The sequence below is a fragment of the Scophthalmus maximus genome, chromosome 19 (assembly GCF_022379125.1).
Source record: "Scophthalmus maximus strain ysfricsl-2021 chromosome 19, ASM2237912v1, whole genome shotgun sequence".
Taxonomy (NCBI): Eukaryota; Metazoa; Chordata; class Actinopteri; order Pleuronectiformes; family Scophthalmidae; genus Scophthalmus; species Scophthalmus maximus.
The window spans coordinates 1,819,681-1,838,753 of NC_061533.1; the positions used below are offsets into that span (position 1 = coordinate 1,819,681).

At 46.5% G+C, this 19,073-nt stretch overlaps 2 protein-coding genes across 3 annotated transcripts; one reads left to right on the forward strand and one right to left on the reverse strand.

The window, feature by feature from the left end:
* The first annotated feature begins 305 nt into the window (after positions 1-305).
* Positions 306-5,114, forward strand: nudt12 (nudix (nucleoside diphosphate linked moiety X)-type motif 12). Its single transcript, XM_035640946.2, has 8 exons — positions 306-462; positions 1,016-1,248; positions 1,705-2,005; positions 2,582-2,858; positions 2,940-3,107; positions 3,473-3,586; positions 4,144-4,343; positions 4,537-5,114. Exons 2-8 carry the CDS (start codon positions 1,046-1,048, stop codon positions 4,645-4,647), a joined length of 1,374 nt encoding a protein of 457 aa, XP_035496839.1. The 5' UTR covers positions 306-462; positions 1,016-1,045; the 3' UTR covers positions 4,648-5,114.
* Positions 5,115-7,584: 2,470 nt separating this feature from the next.
* Positions 7,585-18,694, reverse strand: LOC118314156 (protein HIRA). 2 transcript variants are annotated; one of them, XM_035640383.2, is made up of 25 exons: positions 18,392-18,694; positions 16,549-16,611; positions 16,152-16,262; positions 15,787-15,877; positions 15,582-15,676; positions 15,390-15,485; positions 15,017-15,177; positions 14,759-14,926; positions 14,553-14,666; positions 14,248-14,318; positions 13,741-13,846; positions 13,398-13,640; positions 13,208-13,293; positions 12,888-13,076; positions 12,638-12,784; positions 12,314-12,533; positions 12,080-12,196; positions 11,827-11,975; positions 11,580-11,741; positions 10,969-11,027; positions 10,582-10,687; positions 10,303-10,425; positions 10,043-10,206; positions 9,858-9,946; positions 7,585-9,717 (listed from the first exon to the last, which is right to left on the reverse strand). In XM_035640383.2, exons 1-25 carry the CDS (start codon positions 18,426-18,428, stop codon positions 9,601-9,603), a joined length of 3,084 nt encoding a protein of 1,027 aa, XP_035496276.1. In that variant the 5' UTR covers positions 18,429-18,694; the 3' UTR covers positions 7,585-9,600. The 2 variants fall into 2 exon arrangements, with proteins under 2 accessions (XP_035496276.1, XP_035496275.1); XM_035640382.2 differs by having other exon boundaries at positions 12,632-12,784; positions 18,392-18,693.
* Between the last annotated feature and the right edge of the window lie 379 nt (positions 18,695-19,073).

Sequence of the window (19,073 nt, forward strand, 5' to 3'; positions counted from 1 at the left end):
TTAATTTGATCTTCTCTGGCTCTTAAGTAGTTTTTTTAAATAAACTAGTTTCAAAGAAAAATGTTTAGCACATAAGCCTCGTGATAATTTACAATATATATAATACAAATTATTTGTTGTTGAGGGTTTTTTTTACGTTCTTGGATGAAACTTTACGCAGCTATAAACTGAGTGAGTAAATCAATAATCATCCAACATTGTGTCATTATCACCCAAACCTGTTATCGTTTATGTAAAAAAAAGGATAAAAAGGGAAATATTAAAAGTGTCGGAAATACTCTACAGTACGAGGGACATTGAAGGCAGCACACGGTTGTGGGCGAGCGTCGTTGTTGCTCTTGAACGCATCTCGTCGATCCAACAGACGGAGCGACAGACAGAAGAGGACAGACAGAAGAGGACAGACAGACAGACAGAAGAGGACAGACAGACAGAGGAGGACAGACTGGAGCTGGACACGAGGTGAGACATTTACGTCTTCAAAGAATCTTAGTCACGAATTAAAGGAGCGAGTTTGTGACGTAGCGGTCCGATGTCCAGACAGAGACCGGAAGTAGGTTCGGAGCAGTTTAAATGTGACTCATCTCAGGTGCTTCACCAGTTCCGTCCGTTTAATAACGACGTCACGGGGAACCGGCCACGTGACGCTGCGGATCTTCACACGCGTCGTGACAGAAGCGTTAAAACCCCGCAACGTGCGTGTTTTCACGATAGTAACGTTTCGTAACACAGTGTTGTTACAGCTCAGCCCCACGGTTGATTGGCAGTTGTTTGCGCCAATGAGAGACGAGAAAGGAAAGGAGGAGTATTAATACTACACTGTATAAAAAATACTCTATTACTATGCACTGAACAAATTGTAGTTATGTAAATGAGTTATAAACAAGTTTGTGCTATTGCTACATAGCCAACATAAGCACCGTTACTCCAACTGCCTAATATAATTCAAACAACTATTTTATTTTACCTTCATTACTTTGCTAAAAAACATTTGTCGTTGTTGGATGAACCCGAGGTCGGTCCCTGGTGAGCAGGCAGCAGAACGATGAACTTTCAGGTTAGTGCACAGGAGGAGGCGGTGGAGAAGTTCCTGGACGCTGCGTCCAGAGGAGACCTGACCCAGGTGTCCACGCTGCTGACCCACGGCCCCTCGCTCATCAACCAGACGGGAAACAACGGCTGGACGGCGCTGATGCTCGCCGCTCGCAACGGACACTTTCATGTGGTGGAGGCGCTGCTGTCAAATGGGTACACACTATTTTTTTTTTTTGTATCACAACAGTTAAATAATTTTTGCCTCATTTGTAATGAACATTATTTGAAATCAATATTTCAAAAAGTAATAATTTAAAGCCGCAGTAATCAGTTTTTAGCCACTAGCGGCCAAACAAGAGCTAAAGTCATTGGTTATAAGAAGGCTAAAACTATGGGCGAGAAGAGGCTAAAGTAAGAACTGAAAGAAGGCTAAAACAATGGGTTAACAGAAGCTAAACAACAACTGAAATTTCCGTAGAGCTGCAGAGAAGCTGATCATTTTTTAAGTGACCCCTGTTATATATCATATCAGTTTTAATATGAAACTCTATTACAAGCTATTGAGGGAAACAGTAGAAAAGCCTCTTTCAGAAACAAAACCTGACCTTCACGCTTGGATTGATTGACCCCTGAAGTCTCTAACCTCTTTTCCCGTCTTCCATCTTCAAGCTGTGACAAGTTCTCCGTGAACGGTTCGGCACAGACCGCCTACGACATCGCCAAGTTCTGGGGCCACAAACACGTCTCCAACCTGCTGAGCCGGACGGATGACGGCTGCCAGAGAGTCCTGCCCGGCTGCGACCTAGGCCAGCAGGAAAACTACTTCGGCAGAGAGACGCTGGACCGGCTGAGCGCGAAGAGGACGGACAAGGCGTGGCTGGAGGCCAAACAGAGCGACGCAGACACCGTCTACTTGATCTTCTCCAAACTCAGCCCCATGGTCACCAGCCCTCAGGACGACAGTACAGGGGTAGGTGTCTGGAGGCAAATGTTGCTAAACGAGACTGATCTTGCTCTTACTGGATGATGTACTAGCATCAGCATAGCATCAGCATCTCAGATCAAATCAAATGCTTGGCCACACTTACCTCCTTGTGTTTTCCCTAAAAACAAAACCAGAATAAAGCTACTCTGAACAAGAGAGCGAACAACATGTCCATCTAAAGGTAGAAGAGTAAAAGATCCATTGTGTCTCTCTGGTTTCCAGTTGGAGCTCATACTTGAAATTTGGTTCAGCATTATGTTAATCAATCTTGGTACGAAGGCTACCGTGTGTTCTCCATACGACTTAACAAACACAAACGTGTTTGTCACTCCTTTAATAAAGTAGAGTGTCATCTGCATAAAGAATCAGGCTCGTATGTGATTGATGAGGAAATTTTACTTGTAAACAGTTAGTTTCAATTGTTGCCACCAGAATTCAGTCACCACGTTAAGTGAAAAGGAAACCAAAGAACAGAAAACTGCAGACTTGTTTTTAGTCTGCAGCCAGCGACTAATTTACACAACGTTTTCATTTGACTGAATGTGATTCCAACTCCAACAGGGTGAAAACAAACTGTGTCGGTTCAGATTCGAGGCCGTTCAAGATCTTCTCCAGAAACCTGCGACTGTGCTCGTCTTCCTGGGAGTGGAGAGGAGGAAAAAACCCTCCTCTTCCTCCCCTTCTCAGACCAAGGAGGGTGTTCAGGAGCCTCCAGCTTGGTTTGCCGTCGGCACAGATGAAGATGCAGCCGAACTTCTCAAACGCTGCAGAGAGAAGAACTGCTCCTTCCCGAAGGCGCCCAACAGGGACCTGCTGAAACTGAGCGAGGAAGAGGCCGGTGAGGAAGAGGCCGTTTACTCTTGTATCTCGACTAGAACTGGATCGTTAGCCCACTTTGTTTCCTCTCTGGGTCGTCCAGGTGTGGTGGCTCAGGCCCGCTCGGTGTTGGCCTGGCACAGCCGCTACAGCTTCTGTCCGACGTGCGGGAGCAGCACCAAGCTGGAGGAGGCAGGACACAAGAGGAGCTGCCTGAACTCTGCCTGCAGGAGCCTGCAGGGGGTTCACAACACCTGCTACCCACGAATCGGTACGAAGCGCCGCCCTCGTTCCCTGTCTGCTCTCAATCAAGTCTATTAATGCTGCAGTGTAGAAGCCAGACAACTGAAATTGGTGTAAAGCGTATTTTTCACCGTTCTGACATTTCAGAGACCAGTCCACTGATCGATTAACTGAAAAAACTATAACTAGTTAACCAGACTTATACCTGTTAAACAGTTAAGATATACTGTACACGTATTAAAAAATTATTAAACCTTGTTAGGTAAACTTCAGGAGATTGAAACATTAGTTGTAACTCGAGGCTGTAGTGATAAACCTGTGGTAAAACATGAATATAAGCTAATGTCCTCTGTGTGTGTGTGTGTGTGTGTGTGTGTGTGTGTGTGTGTTCAGACCCAGTGGTCATCATGCTGGTGATCCACCCTGATGGAAACCAGTGTTTACTGGGAAGGAAGAAGATCTTCCCGGCTGGGTTGTTCTCCTGTCTGGCAGGGTTCGTAGAGCCTGGTAAGTACGTACTGTAAGTAAGTTAAGTAAGTTAGTACTGTAAGTACGTACTGTAAGTACGTCATTAAGTAAGTTAAGTAAGTTAGTACTGTAAGTACGTCATTAAGTAAGTTAAGTAAGTACGTACTGTAAGTACGTCATTAAGTAAGTTAGTACTGTAAGTACGTACGTTAGGACGTTAAGTAAGTATATATGTAAGTAAATACGTACCTTAAGTGCGTAAGTAAGTACGTATGTAAGTAATCAAGTAAGTACGAAAGTGAGTATGTAAGTAAGTACATTTAGTATGTTTAGTAAGTAAGTACATAGGCAAGTTAGTACATAAGTACGTAAGTAACTACCATAAGTACGTAAATCATTACGGAAGTGAGTAAGTAAGTACATATATAAGTAAGTACCTTAAGTACGTAAGTAAGTACGTAACTGAGTACGTACGTATGTAAGTAAGTACGAAAGTGAGTATGCAAGTGACTGTTAAGTAAGTACGTTAAGTACGTAAATCAGTAAGTAACTAACTAACACACACACACACCTCCCTCCTCATGTTCTGGGAGCAGGGGAGACGATGGAGGCGGCGGTGAGGAGGGAGGTGGAGGAGGAGAGCGGCGTGAAGGTTGGACCGGTGCAGTACGTCTCCTGTCAGCCGTGGCCGATGCCCTCCAACCTCATGATCGGCTGCCTCGCTGTCGCCATGTCGACCGACATCACAGTGGACCAGAATGAGATCGAGGAGGCCCGGTGGTTCCCGCGGCAACAGGTACAACCAGAACTATTTCTACTGATAACAACGGTTGTAACAATAATAATAATAATGATAATTTGAGTTTGAAGGTTCATAACTAACCTGGGAAAATTAAAAATAGTGATGATGATGATGGTTTTCCAGGTCCCTGACTTTGTATTCAGTCTGTTTGGTTTGTTAAGAACTTTGACCTCCGTGTTGTGTTCAGGTGATTGACTCCATGTTCAGAGCAGCGTCTCCAGCCTTCACCGTCCCGCCCAGACAGACTATCGCCCACCAGCTGATCAGACACTGGGTCGGCATGAACTCTAACCTCTGACCTCTGAGCTCTACGAAATGTTGCTGCTTTATCCACCGGAGGGAATCACTTTCCGAAATTTGGACTGTTGAATTACTTAAAGGAGTTCAATGATTTCAAAGACAGACGCACAAAACGGTAAAAGGTCTCAAACACTCCGTCACTTCAGTTCTCAGGGTTGAACTCACACTTGGGGAGTTGCTGTGTGATGATTGATTGAATAACAGTGTGAAGGTTTGGACGAAGAAAAGTTGAAACAACGTTCGCTTCTTCTACCAGACAAATTCAGAAAGCTGCAAATGTGTCGAACACACTGACACAAGTCAAAATTGTTGTTTTCTTTCCTTTTGCAATTCTACAAAACAGCGATTCTGTGATGCTAAACAATTTCCTATCACTGTAATAATAGGAAACAGTTAAATACTGTACATCTGTTGTCATCTAATAAAGTATTCAATAGGACTTAATGATTAAAATAATTAAAACAAGGCTGATTTCCCCTAATTTAATGAATCTGTACAACAAAATGGCCGTTATGACGAGGACACAGAGAGGGTTCCACTGAGGAGAGGAGTCGAGGACACAGAGAGGGTTCCACTGAGGAGAGGAGTCGAGGACACAGAGAGGGTTCCACTGAGGAGAGGAGAGGAGGACACAGAGAGGGTTCCACTGAGGAGAGGAGAGGAGGACACAGAGAGGGTTCCACTGAGGAGAGGAGAGGAGGACACAGAGAGGGTTCCACTGAGGAGAGGAGTCGAGGACACAGAGAGGGTTCCACTGAGGAGAGGAGAGGAGGACACAGAGAGGGTTCCACTGAGGAGAGGAGAGGAGGACACAGAGAGGGTTCCACTGAGGAGAGGAGAGGAGGACACAGAGAGGGTTCCACTGAGGAGAGGAGGACACAGAGAGGGTTCCACTGAGGAGAGGAGGACACACAGAGGGTTCCACTGAGGAGAGGAGGACACAGAGAGGGTTCCACTGAGGAGAGGAGTCGAGGACACAGAGAGGGTTCCACTGAGGAGAGGAGTCGAGGACACAGAGAGGGTTCCACTGAGGAGAGGAGAGGAGGACACAGAGAGGGTTCCACTGAGGAGAGGAGAGGAGGACACAGAGAGGGTTCCACTGAGGAGAGGAGAGGAGGACACAGAGAGGGTTCCACTGAGGAGAGGAGAGGAGGACACAGAGAGGGTTCCACTGAGGAGAGGAGTCGAGGACACAGAGAGGGTTCTACTGAGGAGAGGAGTCAGGGACACAGAGAGGGTTCCACTGAGGAGAGGAGGACACAGAGAGGGTTCCACTGAGGAGAGGAGTCAGGGACACAGAGAGGGTTCCACTGAGGAGAGGAGTCAGGGACACAGAGAGGGTTCCACTGAGGAGAGGAGGACACAGAGAGGGTTCCACTGAGGAGAGGAGGAGGACACAGAGAGGGTTCCACTGAGGAGAGGAGGACACACAGAGGGTTCTACTGAGGAGAGGAGGACACAGAGAGGGTTCCACTGAGGAGAGGAGAGGAGGACACAGAGAGGGTTCCACTGAGGAGAGGAGTCGAGGACACAGAGAGGGTTCCACTGAGGAGAGGAGAGGAGGACACAGAGAGGGTTCCACTGAGGAGAGGAGAGGAGGACACAGAGAGGGTTCCACTGAGGAGAGGAGGACACAGAGAGGGTTCCACTGAGGAGAGGAGGACACAGAGAGGGTTCCACTGAGGAGAGGAGTCGAGGACACAGAGAGGGTTCCACTGAGGAGAGGAGAGGAGGACACAGAGAGGGTTCCACTGAGGAGAGGAGTCGAGGACACAGAGAGGGTTCCACTGAGGAGAGGAGGACACAGAGAGGGTTCCACTGAGGAGAGGAGAGGAGGACACAGAGAGGGTTCCACTGAGGAGAGGAGGACACAGAGAGGGTTCCACTGAGGAGAGGAGGACACAGAGAGGGTTCCACTGAGGAGAGGAGTCGAGGACACAGAGAGGGTTCCACTGAGGAGAGGAGAGGAGGACACAGAGAGGGTTCCACTGAGGAGAGGAGAGGAGGACACAGAGAGGGTTCCACTGAGGAGAGGAGAGGAGGACACGGAGAGGAGGACACAGAGAGGGTTCCACTGAGGAGAGGAGAGGAGGACACAGAGAGGGTTCCACTGAGGAGAGGAGTCGAGGACACAGAGAGGGTTCCACTGAGGAGAGGAGTCGAGGACACAGAGAGGGTTCCACTGAGGAGAGGAGAGGAGGACACAGAGAGGGTTCCACTGAGGAGAGGAGAGGAGGACACAGAGAGGGTTCCACTGAGGAGAGGAGAGGAGGACACAGAGAGGGTTCCACTGAGGAGAGGAGAGGAGGACACAGAGAGGGTTCCACTGAGGAGAGGAGAGGAGGACACAGAGAGGGTTCCACTGAGGAGAGGAGTCGAGGACACAGAGAGGGTTCCACTGAGGAGAGGAGTCGAGGACACAGAGAGGGTTCTACTGAGGAGAGGAGAGGAGGACACAGAGAGGGTTCCACTGAGGAGAGGAGAGGAGGACACACAGAGGGTTCCACTGAGGAGAGGAGAGGAGGACACAGAGAGGGTTCCACTGAGGAGAGGAGGACACAGAGAGGGTTCCACTGAGGAGAGGAGAGGAGAGGAGAGGGATCCACTGAGGAGAGGAGACAAAAGAAGGCAGGAGTAGCTGTATCAATGACTATATAAAGACTATCAGAGACTGTATATAGAGACTTTGACTCACCTTTCTGGTTTTATCTTCTGGCGCCACCAACAGGTCAAAATGAGTATTTGTCCAAAAACCTAATGCTCGTGAAGTTCTGTTATGACTGTTCATCTTACAACATTTTTAAATGTTACTGAGCATAAATCAATTCCCCAAGTTACACAGAACTTTTACATGCATCATAAGTACGTTAGTAATTGTGTATTTTTCTTTCTAAAACCGATATGAAGAAAAACCAGAAGCAGATGACCCAAAAAACACCTTGTTCCTCATTTGTTTAATTTTAACTTTCTTTCATCAAAAGCAAAAACTTTCCGCTCGTTTTCCTTCTTTTCTTATAGAAAATGGAAACAACAAAAAAAACTGCCTAATACAAACATTTAAAAATGACAAACGGAAAAAAAATGAAAGAAAGAATAGGAAAAGAAAAATGCTGTACAGTAAAGAGCGGATTCATTCTTCTTCCTCTGGACTCGGTTGTGCTGTTTTGAAATACAGCAGGAGACGAACACACACACACACACACACACACACACACACACACACACACACACACACACACACACACACACACACACACACACACACACACACACACACACACACACACACACACACACACACACACACACACACACACACACACACACACACACACACACACACACACACACACACGGTCGCTGCAGACAAACACAAAGTACTTTGATACTTCAAGTGAAAGTTCATCGACCGTTGAAACAGGTTTGAATGTCAAGTTAATGGATGTCAGACAAAAAAAAAAACACCAAAACTTTCTCCTTTTGTCCTGAAAAATAAAATCAAACAGATTTCTCAGTGGTTGTTACCAGGGAAACGATATCGAACGAAGCAAAAAAACAAAAAAAGTTAAGTGTTTCAGAGGGGACGAGAGCAAATCATCCATATACAACATTTTTTTGTCTGATGACAAAACTGATCTGACTAAACAAAACGTTCACATGATTTTTAAACAATTCGACGACGCCAATCGCCCCTTTGTTTTTTAGGCACGTTCCACCGACGGTTCAGTTTTATTTAAAGAACAAATAAGAGAGATTATTTTGATTATCGCTGATTGCGTCAGACATCTTGACTGTTCAATGTCCAGGAAACAAAATGGTGGGTTCACACCAAAACACGATGCGAGAGGAATAACGCGCTCGATAAATTAATAAATTCGCTCGACCTCAAAAGATTCCACTCGAGCGAATTTCAAATAACCTGGTGAGATTCCTCCCGACATCTCAGACGAATATTCTCTGGTTGTGTTTTAATCACGTGACTCGTAACGAATCGCCGAAAGAATTTGCTTGGCGCAGCCGACATTAACGATTAATCCATTCGGATGCGAGTCGAGACAAAAGTTTTTTACGGTAAAACTGCAGCAGGAGGAGCAGACGACAGTAGAGTTCGTACGGTGAATATGATGATCTGAAATGTCCTGATGAAGATTAATATCTGAGTAACACGTCGCATTCATCCAACACAAATGAAAAACAAATGTCAATGAGTTCAATCGTTGGATTTGATTTTCCATCATGTTTTTAAAAAATGTGCGATGATTCTTTGATTTACACGTTGACGCTTTTGACAAAACTTTCCGTCACCACGTGAAAAAGCAGAGATCCCTTTTCTGACTATTTCCCAGAGTTCCATCCCGTACGTCAGATTCCCGGCGGTGGAAGAGATTTGATGATCTTCCTCCTCCTCCACTTCGCCGGCGCCCGACTGTGACGTCACGTTTTTAAAAAGGCAGCCGATGAATGTTACCTACTGGCAGATTCAGGAACGGCGTCGGCCTGTAACATTCCGGCTTTGTGGCGGTCGATTCGTTCGCCCTGCAGACGCGGGCGGGCGGGTACATCTACACTCGAAAGGCTCTTCACTTTGGTCAAGCGTATTTGCTACTTCGCCTCCGCTCTGATTCATATTCAACCTTTTTGTGAGCGTCTTAAAGTTTTTCTATCTGGAGTTGATCTTCACAAGTTCATGATGAGCAGGGCAGGAGGGTGCACAGGTCGGGAAAAATGAAGAAGAAGAAGAAGAAGAAAAAGAAGAAAAAGAAGAAGAAGAAGAAGAAGCAGCACCCATTTGTCCCCAATGAGCAACAGCACTGAAAAGTCCCAGAGGCTGAAAACCCTGGAGCGATTCAAGCTTCCCAAGTTGGTGAAACAGTCTTTTCACCCAGGCGAGACGGTTCCATGACGAGTCCACGAGTGAGTGATTGTGTATGTCTGTGTCCATCTGTGAGTGTTATTTGTTGCGCAGCAGCTCCAGCTGGTCCTGGTACTCCGTGAACAGTCTCTGGAAGCGCAGGTTCTCGCCGATGACGGGCAGAACCTCCCGCAGCAGATCGCGCTTACGAAGACCCTGAGGACCAGATGAGAACATCCATCACCGTTCTGATGATTAGTTCAATGTTGAATGATTTTCTATCGTTCTATGTTTGGGTTTTCTAAGTAGCGACAGCTGTGATTTAACCAACGACCAGCAGATTGTGGTCGACGTACCAGAGTGGTGGGCTCCCAGGACGAGGCGGCGGATTTGTGGACGGGACCCAGCAGCTCCTTACAGAGCTCCCTGAGCCGGAACTCCGAGCCTGGGAGGGAACGAGACACACACACGTACCGTTAGAGGAATCGTTCCTAACTTCATCTACACACTCAAGTCGTGTTCGCCAATGGTTTTTGCGAACCTTCGTTGACGAGGAACCGGGCGTAGACGAGCAGCCAGTAGCGATACTCCTGCGCCGACTGCAGCGTCAGAGCCGACGCCAGTTGGTTCTCCAGGAAGGCGAGCGTCATGCTCTGCTGCAGGTGGTGGGGGGTGGAGGAGAGACGGGACGCCAGCCGGCCAGCACTGCAGGAACCGGGTGTTATCATATATAATATATATATAAAAACATATTCTACAACATCTTAGAGACACAAGGTGACAATGAAACGCTTGTCCTACTTGAGGTTGCGTCCCTGCATCACGGCCAGTGGCCCCGAGGACACAGATGCATCATGGGAGGGCAGGCAGCTCCTGAAGTCGGCGCACTGGACCATGGAGTCGCCTTTATCGGCGATCAGGGTCCTGACGGACGGAGCACAGTTTCTTTATCGTTAGTAAACTATCAAACACTGGAAAGATCACATTTTTAAAATGGTACAAATATATATATATATATATATATACATATATATGTATATGTATATATATATGTACATGTATAAGAATAATTTGTCTGACCACGTCTCCAGCGAGGAGCTGAAGCAGTACGACTTCCCGTTGGACAGTCCCACGACCGGGACGCCCTGCTGCGTGAGCAGAGACCGAGACACCGTGACGTCGCCGCCTGCAGACGCACACAAACGGGTTTATAGAGACGATCAGACGACGCATTCATCTGGTGTCAATGTTTTGAATAAATTGAATGAATCGTCTCATCGTCATGTGGAAAAGCTTCCAGGTAAATCAGGTGTTGAATGTATTTTTAAAGGGATTGGTTCTATGTTTTTAAGAAACACACTACCACATGTCAACGATTATTGTAATAAGTCAAATCAGTGTGAGTTTAATAAATCATGATAAAAAAACTTAATAAAAGGCTGTTATTGTTCTCATGTGTTTCCTCACCAGATAAAATTGTCTTCAGAGACTCGTTCTTCACCAGAGCCTTTTGCTTCTGAACGTCCCTGAAAGACACAGACACACAACAGATTAACAAACTTTTTCATCTCAGATTACATCAGTGAACACACGACTGCTGCTGCATGAAAACCCCTCGATGAAAATAAAACTGTGGTACAGTCGGAAAAATAATCATGTCAGAAAGATTAAAAATTAGAGCTGCAACAGTTAATCGATTACTAATCGACTACTAAATTAATCGCAAACTATTTTGATAATCAATTAACCGTTTCAAGTAGTTTTTATGAAAGAAAAAGTCAAAATTCTCTGATTTCAGCTTCTTAAATGTGAATATTTTCTGGTTTCTTTGCTCCTCTGTGACAGTGAACAGAATATCTTTGGTGTGTGGACAAAAATCAACATCATCTTGGGGGTTTGGGAAACACGATCGATATTTTTTCACCATTTTATGACACTTTATGAACCAAACAACTAATCGATACATTACTCGATGATGTAATCGTTAGTTGCGGCCCTATTACACACTATAAATCAACACAGTTGTGAATTAAAACATCCTGAACAGTCGTCCCCTGACAAAGTGTTCGAGCACTGACCAGACGGACAGCGCCGCTCCGGCCGTCAGAGCCATGACGAAGTGGGCCGAGCAGTGCAGCGTGGACACCGGCGAGCCCATCTGGATGGCAGGAAGCAGCCGCCGGCCGCAGGAAGAGAACACCGACAGCATCCTGTCCTCGCAGGCGACGGCCAGGACGTCGCTGAAGGAGAGGAGAAAGATTTAGTGTTGTCGATGAACTCGTGGAGACATCGTTGTGTGTGTGAGGTGTGAGCAGCGCCTCCTACCTGCTGCCTGCGGCGGTGACCACGGAGCTGGGCAGCAGCGTGTTCCAGTCGCGTCCGTCTCTGGAGCATCGCAGCTGGCTGAGCTTGGACCCGGCCACCACCGACACCTCGTTCTCCACCTCCAGGAACACCGACGGCTCCATGCTCACCTGCACACAAACATAATGACATTGTGCAGACTTAAGGAATAAGTTCTTCCTGTTGGACAGAAGAAGAACCAGAACAACACTCGATGAAACGTGGTCGTGTTTACCTGCAGACTGAACGTCTTCCGTGGACTCGGAGTCGGGAGTCTGAGGACTGTGACAGGCGCCGGAGGAGGAGGAGCTGCCGCTCTGCTCGGCTCGCGCTCGGCCGGCGGAGCAGTGATCTGACCAGGAAGAGAAGCAACAACAACAAAAACACTTCTTCATCTTTCTCTGCTGCTTAAAAATGGAAATCGTTCAGAATATTCAGTTTCCTCTCCGACCCGTCTCCGTCTCTCTACCTGGGTGAAGGGCTGCGGGAAGGTGGGGGCCATCTTGTCCTTCCGGGGCCGCCCCTTCTTCCTCTTCTCCACCACCTCCCCTCCATCCATCAGCAGATCCTGCTTCCTCTTGTTGAACGACAGGTTCTTGTTGATGGAGGCCATCTTGTCCTCGCTGTCGCTGCTGCTGTCCTCTTTGTGTTTCACGTCCTTCAGGACAGAGACGCCGGCGTCTTTGGGCCTGAAGGGACGAGAACAGAGAGGCGTCAGTTTGTTTTTTGGGGGGGAACAGTTTTAGCTCAGTAAACAACTTCATCTCAACAGCAGTTTCACTTGTACCGAGACCTGTCGAGAGGCGTGAGTCCGGCAATGGAGGTTATGGCAGACGTGACGCCCGGCGTGGCCTTTGACCTCTCCGTGAACCTGGAGTCCAGCGCTTTCATCGGCTCGATCTTGGAGGCGGACGTGAGCAGCAGCGTGGATTTCATCACACTGGAAAATAAGGAAAGAGGAGGGGGCGAGAAGATCAGGGGGCGAAGGAAAAGGAAAGAAAAGAAAAGTAGAATCTCCCGCCCCCCGGCCCGGTCTGCGTTACCCGTCCTTGTTGTCCTCCAGGCCCTTGGCCGGAGGCGAGGTGAGCATGGGGTCGTGGCCGGGCCTCAGCCCCAGGGAGGAGGCCTGTCCCGGGCTGGAGTCGGAGCTGAGCTGGGAGGTGAGCTGGTTGGACACGGAGGAGCCCGAGGGCAGGATGGGGGCGCTGTTGAACAGAGCTGGCGAGAAATCGCTGCGGGAGAGAAAAAGACGAAAGATGGCATGACCCGCTGCTCTGTTCTCACATCACACTGTGTGTTGACACGTGTGTGTGTGTGTGTGTGTGTGTGTGTGTGTGTGTGTGTATGTGTGTGAGAGACTCACCCCGTGTCCAGCTGAGCGATGCACAGCGGCGTGATCCGCCTCCTGCCGTCCGCCGTCCTCGTCTCCACCTGTTTCTTCAAAAGGTTCTGAGGGCGGAACAAAATGACACATGAGACACGAGATTCAAGTCTATAAACTAAATATGTTCAGAACCAAACACTCGCCATCTGACACTTCTACATTTTCCCACCTTCCTGATGTCCTCCAGAGACTCTCCATTCATCACGCTGTTCAGTTTTGGGGTGGAGGATTCGGGCCCGCTGGCGGCGGCTGCAGCAGCGGTGGCGCCGCCCAGTCCCACGTTGGCCTGGGAGTTCTGTCGCTCCTGCTGGTACTTGAGGATTTCGGGGTTCTCGATGATGGTGGTGGAGAGCTGGGCCTCGGTGCTGGTAATGGCCAGACTCTTACCGTAGATGTTCTGGTGGATGCTGTTCTGTACGCCACAGGGGGAGAGAGAGAGGGGGGGGGAGGAAGTTGGATTTGAGTTGAACAGAGACCTGACTATAATCAAAAACTTCTGGAGTCTGTCTCACCTTCTCCTCCTCGCTCAGCGGGTCTCCCAGCTCGTCCAGTGAGAAGTCCAGGTAGGCCACGGTGCCGTCCATCGAACACACCAACATCCCCAGACCCGTCAGAGTCCTGACACACAGACACACACACACACACACACACACACCCCAACACACACACGCACCCCAACACACACGCACCCAACACACACACACCCACACACACACACACACACACACACACACACACACACACACACACACACACACACACACACACACACACACACACACACACACACACACACACACACACACACACACACACACACACACACACACACACACACACACACTGTAAGACTAGTTTCCATAACCTCATTAAATCAGTTTCTTCATAGACTGTGGTCATGAGAGAGACGTTGGTTAAACTGACCATGAAAATATAATAATTATAAACATTTCGTTGCAGGTGGTGTCGCCACAGTGTGAAAGTCTCGAAACCGACGGCCTCGGTGTCACGTGACTCACCAGGAGATGTCCATGATGGATTTATCGAAGAGATCGTGAATGACCACCAGGGGGCGTTTCAACGATGTCAGCTGGAGGAGAGATCGAGGGAGAGACGTTAGCTCGGTCACGATTCAAAAACAATTCCACCGTTAAAGAAATTATACTTACAAAAACTAATTCGAAACCACTTCTACCAAAAACTACAGCAGCTTTGCCTCTTTTTTTTTAAGTTGACATTAATCTAATTTGGTAAATTTAAAGTTATAATTTATGAGATGAATCATCTCAAACAGATTTTTAAAAACCATTCAAACCAAACGGACCCAGACGGAGAGCGACCGGTCTTTGCTGCCGACGGCGCAGCAACAGTACGGACAGCTGGGCTTCGGAGAGCTGCCGTTCTTCTGCTTCTTCTTGAAGATCTTTGGGTTGAATTTCTACAGAGGAAGAAATGAAAAACATCAGAACACTGAGAAGAATTATATTTATATATTTAGATTTAATTAACCCGAAGCTAAAACGTCCTTACCACCACGGTGACGGCTTTCCGGTGGCCCACGAAGTCCATGTTGGTCTTCCAGCCGTCTCTCTCCACGATCTGAGCCGTGGGGCCCGAGTTGTTCATGGCGTGAGCTGACACCAGGTACTGACCGTCCGGGGACCAGGACAGACGCAGGACGTGGGTCGTCCCGCCGCACTGAGACAGAATAAAACAGATATAAACGAGTTGTAATCACACGATGATGACGAGCGCAGACGTTTCCACGTAGTAAATATGTCTTTGTACCTCGCTGAAGGGTTTGGTGATGTTGGCCTCCATCTGCCAGTCCATCGTCCTCCACACCTTGAGGCTGTGGTCGTCGGCCTGCGAGGCGATGTACTTCCCCACCGGGTCCCAGGTCAGGCCCTTCACCAGGCCGGTGTGTCCTCGCAGACATGTCACCATCTCTGGAGACGCAGAGACAGAGGAACAAAATGGATGACGAGCTGCCGAGAAATAAATCCTGCTCCAACGACGTCTGACGTCGGATAGTCGAGGATTTTAAAATGCGTCATGTTCTCTTTTCATTTTCTGCTGATGACACATTTATAAATGCAGCCATGGCTCCAACGTAACATGTCGTCCATTTTGTTTTTTTTGCGTCGGACGAGTGTCGTACCTGGGAACTTGCGAGCGTTCCAGATGACGATGGTGTTGTCGACGCTGCAGGAGGCCAGCCACACGTCGTGAGGAGACCACGCCACATCCATCACATCTACACACACACACACACACTGAAATCACTGCCTGTACGTATACATGTTAACCTGCATGTGTTTTACTTGCAGTGTATATGTTTGAGCGTCTTTACCTCCGGTGTGGTTCCTCAGGATTGTGACACACCTCCACTGCTCCACATTCGCCAGTTTGCTGCTCGAGCCGAACACCGTGCTCGGGCCAATGAGTCTTCAGACACACACAAACACACAGTCAACACAAACCAGCAGCTCCGACTGTTCAACACAAAAAAGACACAAAACCTTAAACAAGGTGCGTGTGTGTGAGTGTGTACGTACGCAGCTCTCCTCCACACCATGACCAGCTTGTCGTCTCCTCCTGATGCCAGGTACAGTCCGTTGTTGGACCAGCGCACACAGTTCACACATGCTGCAGAGACACACGCAGACATAGTTAAAGGTGCAGTGAGCGATTTTAATCGTATACACTTCATGTAAAAAATTTAAAAAATCGGTAATCATTTGTAAAAGAACATTTTAATTTTGTGGGTTAATGGTCACGTTTGTTATCAGTGAGAGAAAAAAATTCAAAAAGTTAATCCAGAAACACAAAAGTATCTTTAGATCTGAGGAGAAAGAATCTGCACATTTGTCCACCAAACAATTCTACTGAAAACGTGATAACGGAGAGTGAGGCCGGTTACCTAGGTGATTGTCCATCTGGCAAAGCATTTTGGGAACATTCTCGTTCTTCTCGTCCTCCTCTCGGAGGACTGGCGCCATGTTCCAGATCATCACCTTCCCAGAATCCTCCCCTAGAAACAATACAACATTTAATACACAACACACACACGACAGAATGATGAAGTGTTTGAACCGTCTGAAACCCAGAAAGTGATTAGAGCTACAAACTGTAAAAATATTAAGTATGGTCAGATTTTGTTTTGTTTCTGATGATCAGGAAAAATAGAGAAATCTATTCTCTAATCTAAACGTCTCATTTAAAGTTTGATCCACTTTCAAAACAGGAACTGACACGAAAAACTGTCAGTTTCCACCAAGAGGAAGTCCTCGGAGACAAAGTCCCAGTTCTGCTCTCACCTTGTCCACCAGTCGCAAATTTCGTCCCATCTGGGTGAATGTCCACTGAAAATATGGGTTTGCCTGCAAAACACAAAGTGACGTCGGTCAGTGAAGTCGACAGGAGACGAAACAGAAGCAGAGGACTGGAAAAAAGACACAAAGTAGCTGCTATGGAAGTTATGTTACATTTCCTTTACTCTCCTGTGAATTATTTTAGGTAATTATTGGAGCCGATAAATTTTTTTTTTGTCAATGATTCCTAAGACGTTGTTATCAAACCTTTATGACAAAGAAATGTAATTGAGGCTTGATATTTTAGTTTTAACCATAAACTTTATTATAAATAACTATAAATATAAAGAAAAATGCAAATACAACCAAATGTGTAGAACTTGAATAAAGAAAATAAACAATATGTTTGATATAAAATACAGTTGAATCTGTACAATAAAAGATTTCATATCAGTAAACATAAGCGCTGATACGATATGTCCGTGAAAGACTTCGGTATCGGTATTATGAATGAATGAATAAACAAAAACGACTTCCATCTGTGACGACAATCGACCTGAAACCTACGGAACCAACTGAAACACAAAATCATTCACTTCTTAGATAAGAAACAAAAGTATAAAGTATTTGCAGATGATACAGATGCAACAAAAGTATGTAAGTCATACAGTATATCTGAGTTGAAAAGTATTAAACGAGAGACAAGATCAATAAGGAAGGACAGAAATTATCAATAAACATTAAAAATATGTACACATGGGGAAATATACATTATTATTTCTGTGGGAAATTCCTTTAAGAATGTCAGACAAAACTTCAAAGATCAACTTCAAAGATTTTCACGACAAGGTAAAAATTCTAGAGCCCGACCGATATTATCATCCAAACAGATCTGATCCTTTACAGTGTGCATCGATGTTTTTACATGCCAGGTCAGAAAATAAATGTTTTTCTTCTTAATTCATTTGGTTGCATTTGTCATCTGTATTTGCTTTTCATACACACACACACACATATATATATATATATATATATATATATATATATAAACATATATATATATAAACATACATATATATACACACACACACACACACATATATATGTAGGTGTATATACACATACACATATATATACACAAACATACATATATGTATATATAATCTAATACATTCGTTTAAGAACATTATAAACTTGGGGGAAGGTTTTGAGAATCTATTTCTTGTGGAGGAAACATTTTAAAAATCGCCTAACGACATGGTTCATAATTATGTCTACATGGGGGAAATATCACACGTAATATTACACGAGGAGAGATAATACTAATAACTGCTCCTCGTCTCTAACGGTCAACTTTTTAAAAAACTGACAGCTGATTCGCAGATTCCACACACAAAAACAATCGTGTGTTTTTGAATCTTCAGCTCGAGCTTCTTCTTCTTCTTCTTCTTCTTCACAATAACACGTCGGATACAATATTTTTCTTCGTAAACATACGAACACGTGAAGCGACGTTCGTGTTCACTGGGTGAAGTATTCATCGTGTGTGTCGGATAAGTTAAGCTAACAGTCAGCTAGCTAGCCGGGAGGAGCTAACTAGCTAACGGAGCTAGCTGCAGTTAGCACACATCAAACATGGAGGGAGAGACTGAGTGACACGACCGCCAGGTGCGTGTTCACCTGTTGGATACAATGTGGTTGAGGAGTTCAAGTGGGGAACAAGTCAAACAAGTGTCGACCACCATGATGCCTCCTCCTCGTCATCTCCCTCCTTCCTCCTCCTCCTCCTCCTCCTCCTCCTCGACAACAAAAGCCCAACTTGCTCCGACAGATTCCTGCACCATCTTACCGTTGTGGCTCACCCAGCTCGGCTTCAGCAGCTTCATCTTCCCACCGCGACTTTCTCACACTCGTCCTCCGGTGCTGGTGTTCCCCCGTCCGGCGGGGCTCGGGCGGACAGGTGACGTATGAGCCCTCCTCCCCTGCTCCTCTTTGTCTCTCAAACTCTGTCCGACTCTCTCCTGCTTTTATGGTTCAACTCCATCTCGTCCGCGGCGGCGGCGGCAGCAACATCCCCCGAGTGTCGGAGCCGGAGCAGCGGCAGCAGCGCACACACCGGAGGGGGAACCCGGACGACAAGCGAGGTGACACCGGGGGGCAGAAGCGTTTCCGGGTTTTTTGTTATTTGTTTTTTTTTTTTTTGCCCGCGGACCGGAAACGCGTGAGGGGCAGCTTTCACAATAGTTCCACAGAGTGAAAATAATGTAACATTTATGAAATGTAGGTATTATTCAAAGAAGCACTTTAATTAATTCATCGTCTTGTATTTTATTTAGTGTAATTAATGAAACTCAAGAACAAAAAATGAATGTACAAACGTCTCGTCGGTGGAAGATCTACCCGATTCGGCTTTTATTTTGAAAAGTCATAAAATTAAAGGGCGCAAACTCAGAATTCAAACCGCCTAGAAAACTGTTGTTGTTTTTTTTGTTTTTTTTATAATTAAATTTAATTGGATTTAATTTAATAAG

Coding starts and splice junctions, on each gene's coding strand:
- nudt12 (XM_035640946.2), top strand. CDS start 1,046: ATGAACTTTCAGGTTAGTGCACAGGAGGAGGCGGTGGAGAAGTTCCTG. Junction 2,859..2,939: donor ACTGAGCGAGGAAGAGGCCG/GTGAGGAAGAGG, acceptor TGGGTCGTCCAG/GTGTGGTGGCTCAGGCCCGC. Junction 3,587..4,143: donor GGCAGGGTTCGTAGAGCCTG/GTAAGTACGTAC, acceptor TTCTGGGAGCAG/GGGAGACGATGGAGGCGGCG.
- LOC118314156 (XM_035640382.2), bottom strand. CDS start 18,428: ATGAAGCTGCTGAAGCCGAGCTGGGTGAGCCACAACG. Junction 13,641..13,740: donor CGCTGAGCGAGGAGGAGAAG/GTGAGACAGACT, acceptor TGTGGCGTACAG/AACAGCATCCACCAGAACAT. Junction 11,028..11,579: donor GGAGCGGCGCTGTCCGTCTG/GTCAGTGCTCGA, acceptor TGTGTCTTTCAG/GGACGTTCAGAAGCAAAAGG.